Source organism: Leucoraja erinacea, chromosome 8, assembly GCF_028641065.1.
Source record: "Leucoraja erinacea ecotype New England chromosome 8, Leri_hhj_1, whole genome shotgun sequence".
Taxonomy (NCBI): domain Eukaryota; kingdom Metazoa; phylum Chordata; class Chondrichthyes; order Rajiformes; family Rajidae; genus Leucoraja; species Leucoraja erinaceus.
Window position 1 is genome coordinate 3,237,596 of NC_073384.1, and position 16,270 is coordinate 3,253,865.

At 43.4% G+C, this 16,270-nt stretch overlaps 1 protein-coding gene across 1 annotated transcript in view; it reads right to left on the reverse strand.

Moving 5' to 3' along the window:
- Positions 1–309: 309 nt before the first annotated feature.
- commd1 (copper metabolism (Murr1) domain containing 1) overlaps positions 310–16,270 on the reverse strand; it is a 47,283-nt gene continuing 31,322 nt past the window's right edge. The window contains exon 3 of the mRNA XM_055638890.1: positions 310–1,272. Within this exon, the coding sequence (XP_055494865.1) occupies positions 1,165–1,272 (108 nt within the window). The 3' untranslated portion in view covers positions 310–1,164. The remainder of the gene's footprint in view (positions 1,273–16,270) is intronic.

Below are 16,270 nucleotides of genomic sequence, written 5' to 3' on the forward strand. Positions count from 1 at the left end.
TACTGTTTTGTAAAACATTTACTTGTTACAACTCAATGCTTTTTATTCAATTAAATCAGATGCCAAAAATGTGAATGACAGACTCGTCATGCACACATCTAATTTACAACAAGCACTCCAGGATATAGCTCATTCCTTTTGTTTGAAAATTATTTTTAATTATTTTCTGAATACTCATGGTATCAAACCGAATTCCAGAGAATCGATAACTGTTCAAGATAAAAAACTAATCAGAAAACCATATTTGGCGTCATATGTAATTACAGCTTTTACATAGCATATCTGTAGGCAAATAAAGTTTACCAAAGATTGCAAAATATGACTTTAATTATGAAATGGTTAATTAAGTTGACATGATAAGGAATACAATGATCAACATCATGCATTTTTAATGAATGGCAGAGTAATTGATATACTATGAATACGAGCTATTGAAACACATTTTGATGGGAATCCATGAGAATCATGTTTTTTTAATAAAATAATTTCTGCATTTTTCTATCATAAATGAAGTGCATTTCTCTACTGGTTACCTGATTCTCTTTTTAAACTTCAACCTACAACTTCTTATTGTTGAAATGTTCAACTTCAGACATGACAGCAATACTTATAGGGCTTCCCTGAGGAAGCCACATCTTGTCCCAGAGCCACAGCACAACGACATTTACATGGATCAGTACGCATCGATTCAGCTCAAGAGGTCCAGTCTTGGACAAACTCATATCATTGTCATGAAACACTTCGAAATATTCTGAATGAGAATTCTTGTCATCTAGATTCCAAATCAAAGTTGGGGACTTTGATCCAAAGGACATCTCTGATTATATGCAACAACTAAGAAAAGATAAACTTAATTTCAAATTGAAAATTTTAATTCTAAATAAGTTCGCAACCATGATTTTTGACAATTGTGGGGGATAAGAAGCAAAATCACATCCGGTACAGGGTTTGTAGAAGAAAAAACAGCAGATGGCGAGGAGTTAATTTGGATTGATTGTTATTTTGGAAGTGGATATAGATGAAAGTCGTGCAAAGTAAATGCAGGATCGCACTCACTTGCAAACAAAGCAGGCAATGCCTGCATTACATAAACCATGGGGATAGTTAGTGTTCCAGTTGTGTATTGACACTGCCATCTGTTCTCTTTCATCATCTCCAGCCACATCAGTTGGTGCCGCTCAGCGCAGTGATGCTCTCTTCAATCTCTGTTAATTTTTTCAGCAGCTGATTCACTTTGTTCTCGTTTAGCTCCAAGCAGAGAAATTCTGTTTCCTAAGACAGAAAAAGCAAATCTTGAAACTCAAAGAGAAGGAGACATTAAGTATACACAATACATTTAGTTTCCTGTCTTCAACGGACTTGTACGCATCACACTGGCTACCTCAGCAAATAATTGACACAGATTGGGAATCACTGTGCCCTAAGATAGTCACAGCCTGTGAAGCCGAGTGTCTCTGCTAAACAACTCTTCTCAGTCCACACCAGTACAATATCAACTACATCAACATCAACCTTGTTCACAAATCTTACATGACACCTTACCAAAAGCATTCTGAGAATCCGTCTACTCCACCAGAAATAGTCTCAAATAATTCCAATAGATTAGTTAAATGTGATTTCCCACTCCTAGATTTCAATGCCAAGTCAGAGTGATACAGCACGGAAACAGGCCCTTCAGCCCAGCTCTTGGCCACGCTGAACACGGTGCCCCATCTACACTAATCCCACCTGCCAGTGTTTGACCCATATCTCTCTAAATCATCCATGTACCTGTTCAACTGATCAGAATTACTTTCCAGCTGCCTTGGTACCACATCCAGCATTTCCCCGATGAATGATGTCGGGCAAACACATCCCTGTGTGTTCTCTCAGCTCCTTCCTTCAATAGTCCACGCAGTCTTAACATCTGCAGATATAACCTGAGCTTCCACTGTCTATAATTATCTCTTTCAAACAAGTGCTTCACAAAGAGATGAGAAAAATTAAATATAAAATTCTAATAACAAAGGATATAAAACCCAAATGGGAGAATATGAGAATTATTTTAAAAAAGAGGATTCATAAGCAAATGGCGGAAGGCCAATAGTCTTTGAGCTGCATATTTGATTGCATCCAAAAATATCTCGAAAGGTGTAAGTAATGAGATTTAAACACAATTGTGGAAGCAGTAAACTTCATACTTAAATTAAAATCCAATGCTTCTATTGAAGGTAGTGATTCTCACATCTTGCAGGAAGGAGTTGTAGGATTTCACTCCAATGAAGACGAAGGAATGTTAATATATTTATTTTCCACAAAAACCAACAGTCTAGACCTAAACAATTCTGACCATCAGGCCCTGGGGGTTTATCAGCCTTCAGTCCCATCAGTCTACCCAATACCATTTATCGCCTAATGCAAATTTCTTTCAGTTCCTCTGGCTCCCTAGATCCTCTGTCCTCCAGTACATCTGGGAGATTGTTTGTGTCTTCTTTAGTGAAGACAGAACCAAAGTACCTGTTCAACTCTTCTGCCATTTCCTTGTTCCCCATAATAATTTCACCAGTTTCTGCCTTCAAGGGACCCACATTTGTCTTTACTAATCTTTTTCTCTTAACATACCGTACCCAAAGAAACCTTTACTATCCTTCTTTATATTCTTGGCCAGCTTACCCTCGTTCTTCATCTTTTCACCCTTCATCTTGCACTTTTTGTTACCTTATGTTGTGCTTTGAAAGTTTCCCAATCCTCTGGCTTCCAGCTACTCTTTGCTATGTTATACACCTTTTCTTTTAGTTTTATTCCACCCCTAACTTCCCTTGTCAGCCACGGTTGCCCCTTACTCCCCTTAGAATGTTTCTTCCTCTTTGGAATGAAATGATCCTGCATCTTCTGGATTATGCCCAGAAATTCCTGCCATTGCTGTTCCACCGTTATTCCTGCTAGGATCCTTTTCCAGTCGACCTTGGCCAGCAACTCTCTCATGCCTCATTGTCCCCTTTGTTCAACTGCATCACTGACACTTCCGATTAAACCTTCTCCCTCTCAAATTGTAGATTAAAACATCATATTATGGTCACTATCTCCTAGCGGTTCTTTTACCACATCAATACATTTGTACAAGTAATACAGCTTTACAAAACAACTACGGTTTAAAAAGAGTTTCAGCCGACAATCCGGCCCAATGACAAACGTAAAGCAAAATGATTCCCTGCTTTGCAAGATTCAATGATTAACGTTTATCAAATGTGGCTGCGACACTTTCTGTGTTGATGCACTAGCCGTACATAACGCAAACTCCATCAAGTTCGCCGAAGACACCACTGTTGTTGGACGAATCAATGATGGGGACGAGTCAGAGTACAGAAGTGAGATTGACCTACTGACCAAATGGTGCCTGCGCAACAACCTGGCTCTCGACATCAGTAAGACCAAGGAACGGAGCATTGACGTTGGTAGGGGAAGGATAGGGTCCCACAATCCTGTTTATATCAACGGGACGATGGTGGAAAGGGTCAATAACTTCAAATTCCTGGGCGTGCATATATAAGAAGATCTTTCCTGGACACAGCACACCGGTGCATTTTAAAGAAGGCACATCAGCGACTCTACTTCCTGAGAAGATTACGGAGATTCAGAATGTCGATGAGGATTCTGTTCAACGTCTACAGGTGCATGGTAAAAAGCATTCTGACTGGTTGCATCGTGGCCTGGTTCAGCAACTTCAACGTCCAGGAGCGAAAAAGACTACAAAAAGTTTTGAACATTGCCCAGTCCATCACCGGCGTTGACCTCCCCAGCGTCGAAGGGATCTATCGCAGTCGCTGCCTCAAAAAGGCAGCCAAAATCATCAAGGACCCACACCATCCTGGCCACACACTCATCTCACCATTGCCATCCGGAAGAAGGTACAGGAGCCTGAAAACTGTAATGTCCAGGTTCAGGAATAGCTTCTTCCCTGCAGCCATCAGGCTATTAAACACAACAACGAATAAGCTCTGAACTGCAAAAGACCATATTATTATTTGTTATTTGCACTATATTTGTTATTTATTGAACTTTTTCTTTTTTCCCCGTTATGTACAATGTTTACATATTCACATATTCTGTTGTGCTGCAGCAAGTAAGAATTTCATTGTCCCATGCGGGACATATGACAATAAAACACTATTGACTCCTTCTCATTCTTTCCCATCATCATGTTTGGGTTCTTTAAACCCCCAAATCTTTCCAACATTTTCTGTTTTCCTTTTGAGATTCAGTTGGAAAGTGGAGATGACGTAGCCTTGAATGATCTATCAGAATAGATGGGAAAATTTGAGAAGCGATTGATTCCTGACGAGATTTCTTTGTGTTTTATGCTGGTTTTTCAAAATAATCGACTCATGTCAGCCTAACATGTGCTGGCAGGAAAGAGATTATGGATCAAGTTAAGAATCTAGATTGATGCTAGTATAAAGGCCAACTATTTTTTGCAATTGTTATTAAAATTGAAAACAAACTAAATTAAAAAAATTGTTGAGTAAGATTTGCTCAAGAGAACCAATGTTTAAAATGGGAAATTGAAACGGATTCTGAAAGAAGGGTCTCGACCCGAAATGTCACCCATTCCTTCTCTCCAGAGATGCTGCTTGTCCCGCTGAGTTACCCCAGCATTTTGTGTCTATCTTCTAAACGATAGGTGTGGTTTTCGAAAATAATTCTATTCTCAGTAAACTAAGAGTACACAATTTGTTGATGTCACTGGGAACCTCATTTTTATTTTGTAAGTAAGTAAGTAAGTAAGTAAGTAAGTTTATTGGCCAAGTATTCACATACAAAGAATTTGCTTTGGTGCTCCGCCCACAAGTAACAACATGACATACAGTGACAGTTACGAATGACTCTGAAAAAACTAAACATTAATAATAATAAAACATTAATGATAAAACACCATTGATCAAGCATGTGAACCAACAAAATACCAGATCAAAGGGAGGCTACAGATTTTTGGTTATTGAGTCGAGTAACTGTGTCTGGCTGTGGCAGCTTTGACAGTCCGGAGTCGCCTTCTAGAGGGAAGTGATTCAAAGAGTTTGTGGCCAGGGTGAGAGGGGTCAGAGATGATCTTGCCCGCTCGCTTCCTGGCCCTTGCAGTGTACAGTTCATCAATGGAGGGAAGGTTGCAGCTAATAATCTTCTCTGCTGATCGGACGATTCGCTGCAGCCTCCAGGTGTCGTGCTTGGTGGCTGAGCCAAACCAGACCATGATGGAGAAGGTGAGGACAGACTCTACGATGGCCGTGTTGAATTGGACCATCATTGCCTGTGGCAGATTGTGCTTCCTCAGCTGCCGCAGGAAGTACATCCTCTGTTGTGCTTTTTTGACTGTGGAGTCGATGGTAGATGGTAGACTTAAGGTCCTTGGAGATGATGGTTCCCAGGAACTTAAAATACTCCCCAGATATGACCGTGGTGTTGTTGATGGGTCGAGCAACTGTCCATATGGTGCCAGCACAATAATCTGGCCCTCAATACCAGCAAAACCAAGGAACTGATTGTGGACTTTGGAAGGAGTAGGAGGGGGACCCACAGCCCTGTTTATATCAACGGGTCGATGGTTGAAAGGGTCAAGAGCTTCAAATTCCTGGGCGTGCACATCTCTGAAGATCTTTCCTGGTTCGAGAACACTAATGCAATCTTCAAGAAAGCTCATCAGCGAATCTACTTCCTGAGAAGATTACGGAGAGTCGGTTTGTCAAGGAGGACTCTCTCTAACTTCTACAGGTGCACAGTCGAGAGCATGCTGACCGGTTGCATCGTGGCTTGGTTCGGCAACTTGAGCGCCCTGGAGAGGAAAAGACTACAAAAAGTAGTAAACACTGCCCAGTCCATCATTGGCTCTGACCTCCCTTCCATCGAGGGGATTTATCGCAGTCGCTGCCTCAAAAAGGCTGGCAGTATCATCAAGGACCCACACCATCCTGGCCACATTCTGCTACCTTCAGGTAGAAGCTACAGGAGCCTGAAGACTGCAACAACCAGGTTCAGGAATAGCTACTTCCCCACAGCCATCAGGCTATTAAACCTGGCTCGGACAAAACTCTGATTATTAATAACCCATTATCTGTTATTTGCACTTTATCATTTTATTTATTCATGTGTGTATATATTTATATTATGGTATATGGACACACTGATCTGTTTTGTAGTAAATGCCTACTATGTTCTGTGTGCTGAAGCAAAGCAAGAATTTCATTGTCCTATCAGGGATACATGACAATAAACTCACTTGAACTTGAACCTGAAGTCTACAATCAATTCCACTGTCTTAAGAGCATTGAGCTCTAGGTTGTTGCCACGGCACCAGGACGCCAGCTGTGACACTTCCTGTCTGTAGTCCGATCAGTCCAATCAGGGTGTACAATTGTATACTTGTGCAACTGAGCATGGGTATGTCATCAGCTATAAGTTCTTTCTGTTAACTTATAATATGTTTAAATATTGGAGCTTCCAAACCCAAAACAGTCTTGACAAACATAATTAGGATCGGGTAACAAGTGCTGGGTTTGCCAGCACAGTCCGCTTCCAGTTAAATAATTAAAAAATTCACATGAGGTAAAATTTGTAAGATAAAATACAGACCATACTCATCTGTCATCGCACATAACTCTTACTCTCAACGAGCTGACAAATACACAAAGACATATCAGATGGGATTTGCATCTAACTTTCAGCTTTCCTACATGTACAATTAGCAGAAAGGTCACATGCTAAAGATCCTTTAAACCAGAACAAAAAGGAGACATCCAGTCATTGTGTTCATTGGATCAAAAGAAGAGTCAAATGATGGTTAATTCAGACGCTGGTCAAGAGCCCCAGTGCTGGATGTCTGCTCATTAATAACTGAAAAACAGCTTCATTTTCCATCATCATGAGCTAACATGGTGTAAAGCAGCTCTCTGATATAGGAAGGTGGACAAAAATGCTGGAGATACTCAGCAGGTGAGGCAGCATCTATGGAGCGAAGGAATGGGTGACATTTCAGGTCGAGACCCTTCTTCAGACGATCTGATAGGGATCTTTTCTGGAAGGATAGATCATTGATGGAATACATAGAAAATAGGTGCAAGAGTAGGCTATTCGGCCCTTCGAGCCTGCACCGCCATTCAATATGATCATGGCTGATCATCCAACTCAGTATCCTGTACCTGCCTTCTCTCCATACCCCCTGATCCCTTTAGCCACAAGGGCCACATCTAACTCCCTCTTAAATATAGCCAATGAACTGGCCTCAACAACCTTCTGTGGCAGAGAATTCCACAGATTCACCACTCTCTGTGTTAAAAATGATTTTCTCATCTCGGTCCTTCAAAAAGGTCCTCTTTAAAATGTACCAAGCATTTTATTTTTTAACCTATTGTTGTGGATATTGTTGTGTCAGGCAATGCTTGGCATCTACGATCCTGTTATCCTTTTCCAGATAATGGCTGGAGCTGCAGCTTTCTTCCACACCATATAGCATAACGTGAAGATGTTCATCCATTCTCATTAGTTATATACTCCTAACAATTTACAAATAATGTTCAATTCAAACACTAATGTGACTTTCTGGTACCATAAATGTGATTGTAATTGTGTCAAAGTTACTCAAATGATGCAATATTGCATGTTAGGAGGGACGTGCAGGAAGAAACTGCTGATGCTGGTTTACAATGAGCACAGAGTTACTCAGCGGCACAGACAGCATCTCTGGAGAGAAGGAATAGGTGACGGTTCGGGTCCACACCCTTCTTCAGACTGAGTGTCAGGGAAAAGCGAAACGTGATCAGCCATGATCATATTGAATGGCGGTGCAGGCTCGAAGGGCCGAATGGCCTACTCCTGCGCCTAATTTCTATGTTTCCATGTGATACTGTATATAGACAGTGACAGAGATATAGAAAAATAAATGAAAGATATGCAAAAAAATAGCGATGATAAAGGAAACAGGCCATTGTTAGCTGTGGCCTGGGTGACAATGAGTTACACACAAACAGAGGGTAGTTGAGGCCAGTTCATTGGCTATATTTAAGAGGGAGTTAGATGTGGCCCTTGTGGCTAAAGGGATCAGGGGGTATGGAGAGAAGGCAGGTACAGGATACTGAGTTGGATGATCAACCATGATCATATTGAATGGCGGTGCAGGCTCGAAGGGCCGAATGGCCTAATCCTGCACCTATTTTCTATGTTTCTATGTTTCTACAATGAGACTCAAAAAGACGACTTTGAAGCTGGTATAACAATGGGTAGGGGAGGGACGGAGAGAGATGGGATGCAAGGCTTACTTGACTAATGCCAACATCATGTGAATCACATGATGAGGAATTCTTGCTGCAGTAGAATACTTCTCCACTGAGCAGCCCAATTGCTTGGAGCAAGGAGAGTTTGGATTGTATGGCCCATGTTAGATGATTTGGCTGATCCCAGTATAGGTGGTTAGGATGTGACAGGTGGCAAAGCTGCTTCAGCCTAGGGTCCATACTTTCCATCAGGAGCTGGTGGAGCAGCTGTATGAAGCCCAGGTTCAGCTCCGCTACACAGAACGGTCAGTTGACACTCATTGAAAGGTCAGAACTGGAAAAACTACCAGTGGAGTAATTTATCTGCAGGAACCCACACCATAATGAGAACAGGGAACAATGGGTTAGGAGGGAGAGAGAGATCAGCCATTGTTGAATTGCAGAGCAGACTTGATGGGCCGAATGGCCCAATTCTACTCCTATTCCTGACGAGTGCTGACCTCGAGAAGGGAAGTTGCAGTCACGGCTACTGGTCACTCGTTCTATAGTCTACTCTGGATTGCAAAAGACACTTAAACACCTAACTTAGCTGCCGCTGCACCAAAAATAATGTTGGATGTTAATGGCAATTTTAGAACTGCACTATTAATCAAATGATTTATGTTCAGTCAGCAGAGATTACACTTGATGTGATAGACTTTTTGATCAATTGGTAAATGCTACAGTTAAAATGCCATCTTGCTACCTCCGAACCCCAATGCTAATCACAACCATTGATTACGTATTCAACAACACAATTCTTGTTTGTTGTCACAGGGAGGGCTTTATTTCCAATCATCCGTTTTTTTTACCTGGAATGGTATCCATTGCCACTTGATTGATTCAGCTCACTCAGTGGGATAAAGAAGAGGCAAGGAATTAACTGTGGCTCTGCTTTATTTTGGCTCTACAGAATTGTTGTTATTCAACAGTTGCCAGCTCAGAAAACCAGATCCCATGACATTTTGACAGCGCTATATTTAGCTTGCATTCAACCAAATGTCTAACAATTAATGCAATGATTATTCAGTGTGCAGCATTATCCTTAAACTTAACCCTGCTCTCAGGCCCTTCAAGTTGTTTGGGGCAAAGAGGCAGGCTTAACTCTTTTGTGTCAGATACATCAAAATGCACTCCTATATCAAGTTAAGCTTCTCTTCCTCTATGTCCCTTTTCAGCCATTTCATCCTTTGATTCCTTGCCTTCATTGAGGGGAGCTGGAATGCCCATTTGTGTGTAGGAGAAGCAATGATCTCACTAATATACATGAATTAGTAATATGGAAACATTTACCCAGCAAACTATCAAAACTGGAATCTGTCTGTCCTGATTAATTTAAAGTACATGGTGCGAATGATGTGGTCAACGAATGATGTAGTCTTGTGGCAGCATAATGAGGCAGCATTATTTGGTTTTGATAGCAAGATGAGACAAAATGAGAGCTAATGTTAAATGGGACTAAAATACGTGGGTGGAATGGTTTCCCGTGGCCAATAAGTTCATAATCAATGACATCACTAGGAATTTTATGTCTATGTTTGGAATTGTCTGATTTAGAATTCACTGTACCAGTTGCTACTTTAGTGAATCACAAATGAGATTATGAAGCATAAAAACCAAAAATGCTATTTCAAAGAGGAACGAGGTATTTGAGATGTAATATCACTGCTCCATGGTTGCAAATATATACATTTGCAGATGTGAAGGAAACTGCAATGTTACAGTGGAAGCAGTGATATTGTGCTGGAGTAGACAGTGCTGGAGTAGACAGTGTTGCAGTAGACAGTGCTGCAGTAGACAGTGCTGGGGTAGACAGTGCTGGATGGAGTAGACAGTGTTGCAGTAGACAGTGCTGCAGTAGACAGTGCTGGGGTAGACAGTGCTGGAGTAGACAGTGCTGGAGTAGACAGTGTTGGAGTAGACAGTGCTGGGGTAGACAGTGCTGGATGGAGTAGACAGTGCTGGAGTAGACAGTGCTGGAGTAGACAGTGCTGGAGTAGACAGTGCTGGGGTAGACAGTGTTGGAGTAGACAGTGCTGGAGTAGACAGTGCTGGAGTAGACAGTGCTGGAGTAGACAGTGTTGGAGTAGACAGTGCTGGGGTAGACAGTGCTGGATGGAGTAGACAGTGCTGGAGTAGACAGTGCTGGAGTAGACAGTGCTGGAGTAGACAGTGCTGGGGTAGACAGTGTTGGAGTAGACAGTGCTGGAGTAGACAGTGCTGGGGTAGACAGTGTTGGAGTAGACAGTGTTGGATGGAGTAGACAGTGCTGGAGTAGACAGTGTTGGAGTAGACAGTGTTGGGGTAGACAGTGTTGGGGTAGACAGTGTTGGGGTAGACAGTGCTGGAGTAGACAGTGTTGGAGTAGACAGTGCTGGAGTAGACAGTGCTGGAGTAGACAGTGCTGGAGTAGACAGTGTTGCAGTAGACAGTGCTGGGGTAGACAGTGTTGGAGTAGACAGTGCGCTACAGTATTGTAACTAGATATAATTGTAAGGTTGTAGATTTGGGCTAAGGTAATGCTGAGAGTAATGTGTATAGCTACGTTCACATTGGTGAGTTCACTGTCTGGGAAGCAATCGGAAATGGGCATCACTATGTAAAGGGATTATCAGCTGTTTCAGGGAGTCCCAGGAGAAACAAACAGATTTAACGATTATAGTTTGAAATGAGAGCTCTGGAGGCTTACATAGCTGGCGTGTCAATGTAGAGCTATTAAAAGCACTCTGAACGCTATTGCACATACAAATAGTCTTGTTGGCAAGGAAATAATCTTGGCGAATTCCTGACTGCATTAGACGATGGAGGATGGGAAAGGGAACTGAAGATGAGGGAACTGGATAAGATGTGATGGGGCTCAGGAGGATGCAGAGGAGTGGAATGCTATGATGTAGAACTGCTCCGTAGAGAGAAGGGAGAGTCTGCAGGAATGGGACTTTCAGCACCCTAGCTAGGATTTGAGTAGGGATGTCAACCTAATGAAGATCCTTGCAAACTATTGGCTGCTTGTTCACATCACCATTTTATTTTTGGTTACTGGAAACAAGTAATTGTTAACATCTTCAATAAATGAAATTCAAAGACTAATTATCTAGCAACATGCACAAAATGGTGGCCAGGGACAGCAATCCAGTTAGCAACTAAGGGTGGACTTGGTGATGGCAATTATTGCTTCAATTTCATCACATTTTGTCATAGTCGCAGGGTGATAGAGTGTGGAAACAGGCCCTTCGGCCCAACTTGCCCACACCAGCCAACAATGTCCCAGCTACCCTAGTCCCACCTGCCTGCGTTTGGTCCCTATCCCTCCAAACAGGTCTTATCCATGTACCTGTCTAACTGTTTCCTAAACGATGGGATAGTCCCAGCCTCAACTACCTTCTCTGGCAGCTTGTTCCATACACCCACCACCCTTTGTGTGAAAAGGATACCCCTCAGATTCCAATTAAATCTTTTCCCCTTCACCTTGAACCTATGTCCTCTGGTCCTCGATTCCCCTACTCTGGGCAAAAGACTCTGTGCGTCTACCCGATCTATTCCTCGCATGATTTTGTACACCTCTACAAGATCACCCCTCATCCTCCTGTCCTCCAAGGAATTGAGACCCAGCCTACTCAACCTCTCCCGATAGCTCACACCCTCTAGTCCTGGCAACATCCTCGTAAATCTTTTCTGAATCCTTTCAAGCTTGACAATATCTTTCCAATAACATGGTGCCCAGAACTGAACACAATATTCTAAATGCGGTCTCACCAGCGTCTTATACAACTGCAACATGACCTCCCAACTTCTATACTCAATACTCTGACTGATGAAGGCCAAAATGCCAAAAACCTTTTTGACCACCTTATCTACCTGCGACTCCACTTTCATAGAACCATGCACCTGTACTCCTAGATCCCTCTGCTCTACAACACTACCCAGAGGCCAACCATTTACTGTGTAGGTCCTGCCCTTGTTCAACATCACAAAATGCAACACTTCACATTTCTCAGTATTAAATTCCATCAACCATTCCTCCGCCCACCTGGCCAATCGATCCAGATCCTGCTGCAGTCGATCACAATCATCTTCACTATCTGCAAAAATGGAATACCCTTCTTGGTTCCAGATTTTTGCACTAGCAAAGTTAGTTTGTCTGTATCCTCGCCCTTTTAAATGCCTTTTACATTTATAATTTACTGCAAATCCATGCTATACTTCAAGATCTCACCATCTCCATCGCAGGTAACAGACTACTGAACGACATCTTCTATAAGCCCACTAACTCCCATGGCTATCTGAACTACACTTCTTCCCACCCTGCTTCCTGTAAGGGCTCTATCCCCTACTCCCAATTCCTCCATCTATGCCGCATCTGCACCCAGGATGAGGTGTTCCAGACCAGGGCATCGGAGATGTCCTCATTCTTTAAAGGTGTCCTCATTCTTTTAATCTTCTATTGTAGATGAGACTCTCACCAGGGTCTCCTCGATATCTCGCAGCTCTGCCCTCACTCCCCATCCCCCTACTCGTAACAAGGACAGAGTCCCCCCTGTCCTCACCTTCCACCCCACCAGCCGTCACATACAAAAGATAATCCTCCGACATTTTCGCCACCTCCAACGGGATCCCACCACTGGCCACATCTTCCCATCTCCTCCCTTTTCTGCTTTCCGCAGAGACCGCTCCCTCCGTAACTCCCTGGTCAATTCGTCCCTTCCCATCCAAACCACTCCCTCCCCTGGCATTTTCCCTTGCAACCGCCGGAAATGCTACACTTGTCGCTTTACCTCTCCTCTCGACTCCATCCATGGACCAAGCAGTCTTTCCAGGTGAGGCAGAGGTTCACCTGCACCTCCTCCACTCCAATCTCATCTTATTGCATTCGCTGTTCCAGGTGTCAACTTTTCTACATCAGCACAGGCTAGGCGATTGCTTTGCCCAACACCTCTGCTCAGCTCGCAATAACCAACCTGATCTCCCGGTGACTCAGCACTTCAACTCCCCCTCCCATTCCGAATCTGACCTTTCTGTCCTGGGCCACCTCCATGGCCAGAGCGGGTCCCACCGTAAATTAGAGGAACAGCGCCTCATATTTTGCTTGGGCAGTTTACACCCCAGCGGTATGAACATTGACTTCTCCAATTTCAGATAGTCCTTGCTTTCTCCCTCCTTCCCTTTCCCAGCTCTCCCACAGCCCACTGTCTCCTCCTCTTCACTTTCTTTTTCCCTCCCCTCCCCCCTTCTCCCCCATCAGTCTGAAGAAGGTTCTCGACCCGAAACGTCGCCTATTCCTTCTCTCCATAGATGCTGCCTCACCCGCTGAGTTTCTCCAGCATTTTTGTCTACCGAAGAATCAAATGTGCATTCTTTTGTTTTGGGATGTGGTAAATACTAAATACTCAGCAGTCAATACTAAAGCGGTGTTTGACAGCCAAACAGATTCTGTGACCAATTAGCCACCATAATTTGCATATTCCTGACAATTTCTGGAGAAGTTTTTAGATTAGATTCAACTTTATTGTCATTGCACAGAGTACAGGTACAACAAAATGCAGTTTTGCATCTAACCAGACCACAAAGTAGTAAAGTGCTGATGAAGACAATATATACAAATGAGGATATATTGGTGTATGTACATAGGCATATACATATATACAGGTAGTTGTTAAGGTGTAAAGATTAACATGTGCTATATTCTGGTGATAAGAGCTTAGCTGTAAATTATATAAACTATAAATAATACTGATGAGAAGGGGGGGGGGGGGGGGGGGGCGCGAGGCCTGTGAGTTCAGCAGGGTAATGGTGTTGGGGAAGAAGCTGTTCCTTAGTCTGCTGGTGCAAGACCTGAAGCTCCTGTACCGCCTCCCTGATGGGAGGAGGGGAAACAGTCCATGGTTGGGGTGTGAGGGGTCCTTAATGATTTTGCCAGCCCGTCTCAGACACCGTGTGCGGTGAAGGACAGCCATGGCAGCAGGGAGCGGGGCACCGATGATGTGCTGGGCGGTTTTCACCAACCGTTGCAGTGCCTTCCTGTCAGCTGTGGTGCAACTGCTGTACCATACCGTGAAGCAGGTGGTCCAGATGCTTTCTATGGTACAGCGGTAGAAGTTGGACAGGATCTGGGGGGGACAGGTGAACTTTCTTGAGCCTCCTCAGAAAGTAGAGGCGCTGCTGCACCTTTTTAATCAGTTTGGCGGTGTTGAGGGATCAGGACAGATCCTCAGAGATGTGCACCCCGAAGAATTTGTAGTTGGAGACGCGCTCCACCTCGGTCCCGTTTATGTGGATGGGGGTGTGTCTGCCGCCTCTGGTCTTCTGGTAGTCCACAATGATTTCCTTCGTCTTCTGTGTGTTGAGGACAAGGTTATTGTTGGCACACCAAGCTGCCAGGTGCTGGACCTCCTCCCTGTAGGCTGATTCGTTGTTGTCCCTGATCAGTCCTACCACCGTGGTGTCATCAGCGAATTTTATGATGGAGTTGGAGCCATGAATAGGGATGCAGTCGTGGGTGAAGAGGGAGTAGAGGAGAGGGCTGAGCACACAGCCCTGTGGCACGCTTCTGTGTTATGTGTCAAAGTGGAGGAGGTGAGGTTGTTAATCCTAACAGACTGGGGTCTGTTAGTGAGGAAATCCAGTGTCCAGTTGCAGAGGGAGGTGTTGATGCCAAGGCCGCTGAGTTTGGTGATCAGACTGGCGGGGATGACAGTATTAAATGCAGAGTTGAAGTCAATGAATAACAACCTGATGTAGGAGTTGTTATTGTCCAGGTGGGTCAGGGCAGAGTGAAGTGCCGCTGATATGGCATCCTCTGTTGACCTGTTGGGCCGATAGGCAAACTGATGGAGGTCCAGTGTGGGAGGGAGGCTGGATTTGAGGTGAGCCAAGATCAGTCTCTCGTAGGACTTTGCGATGATGGGGGTGAGTGCCACTGGGCGGAAGTCGTTAAGACTCCCTGAAGCTGACTGTTTGGGCACTGGCGCGATGGTTGTGGTCTTGAGGCATGTAAAATCAATGTTACAATTTTTTTGTAATTCTTTCAGAACTTCATATAACACTCTGTTCAAAATGTTGAAATGTGTCCAAACAAGTTTTATGACTTTGAAAAAGGACATTAAGAAACTGTGCCTTCTGACAACCACACCAGCAGGCAGAAGCAAAACTGTTGACATTAACATTTAGGTTACATGCTTCTGTTCAAAACATGAAATTAGACATTTTCCGATTATAAAATGGAAATGGCAACATTTTTTGTGCCTTTATAAAGTACAAGAAGAGAACAGAACTGCAAGGAGGACTTGCCCAATGAGAGAGGGATCTATTTATAACATAAATGACCATTTTCCCTTGTAACTTATGGGCTGGTGCTGCCAAAACAAACACGTTACTGGTTCTAAAACCATTTTGTCTGTGTGTCACTTACAATTGTTCATACATTGTGAACTGTCAATGTCTATGCTGTTGAATACAATACATAAAGGGAAACACGGGCCAAGTGTTAACACAGCATTCATTGAAATCTGCTGTAGAGAAGTAAAGAACACAATCGTGCATCTATCCAATCTCCATTTCATGTGAAGCAGTACAGAATGAGGCTGTGTTTACATTCCCACTCTGTTTATATAATCTCTTTTAAAGTCAGTACTTGAACTATGAAATGGAAAAGCTGCTTGATTCATGGGCAGAGTTTAAGAGTTGCAAAATAAAGGTTTATCCTAATAATAGCGAGTCAACAAGATATGGTTTATCTTCATCACGGGTATCACGGGGACTTACCGTGACCTTGCAGTAACTTGGCTATTCTGCTCGGGTAGGTAGAATTATATCACAAGGTTAGTTTGTAAACCTCACAACCAATGTGGTTGTGCTAAAAGGTTGTAATCGCTATATTTAAGAGGGAGTTAGATGTGGCCCTTGTGGCTAAGGGGATCAGGGGGTATGGAGAGAAGGCAGGTACGGGATACTGAGTTGGATGATCAGCCATGATCATATTGAATGGCGGTGCAGGC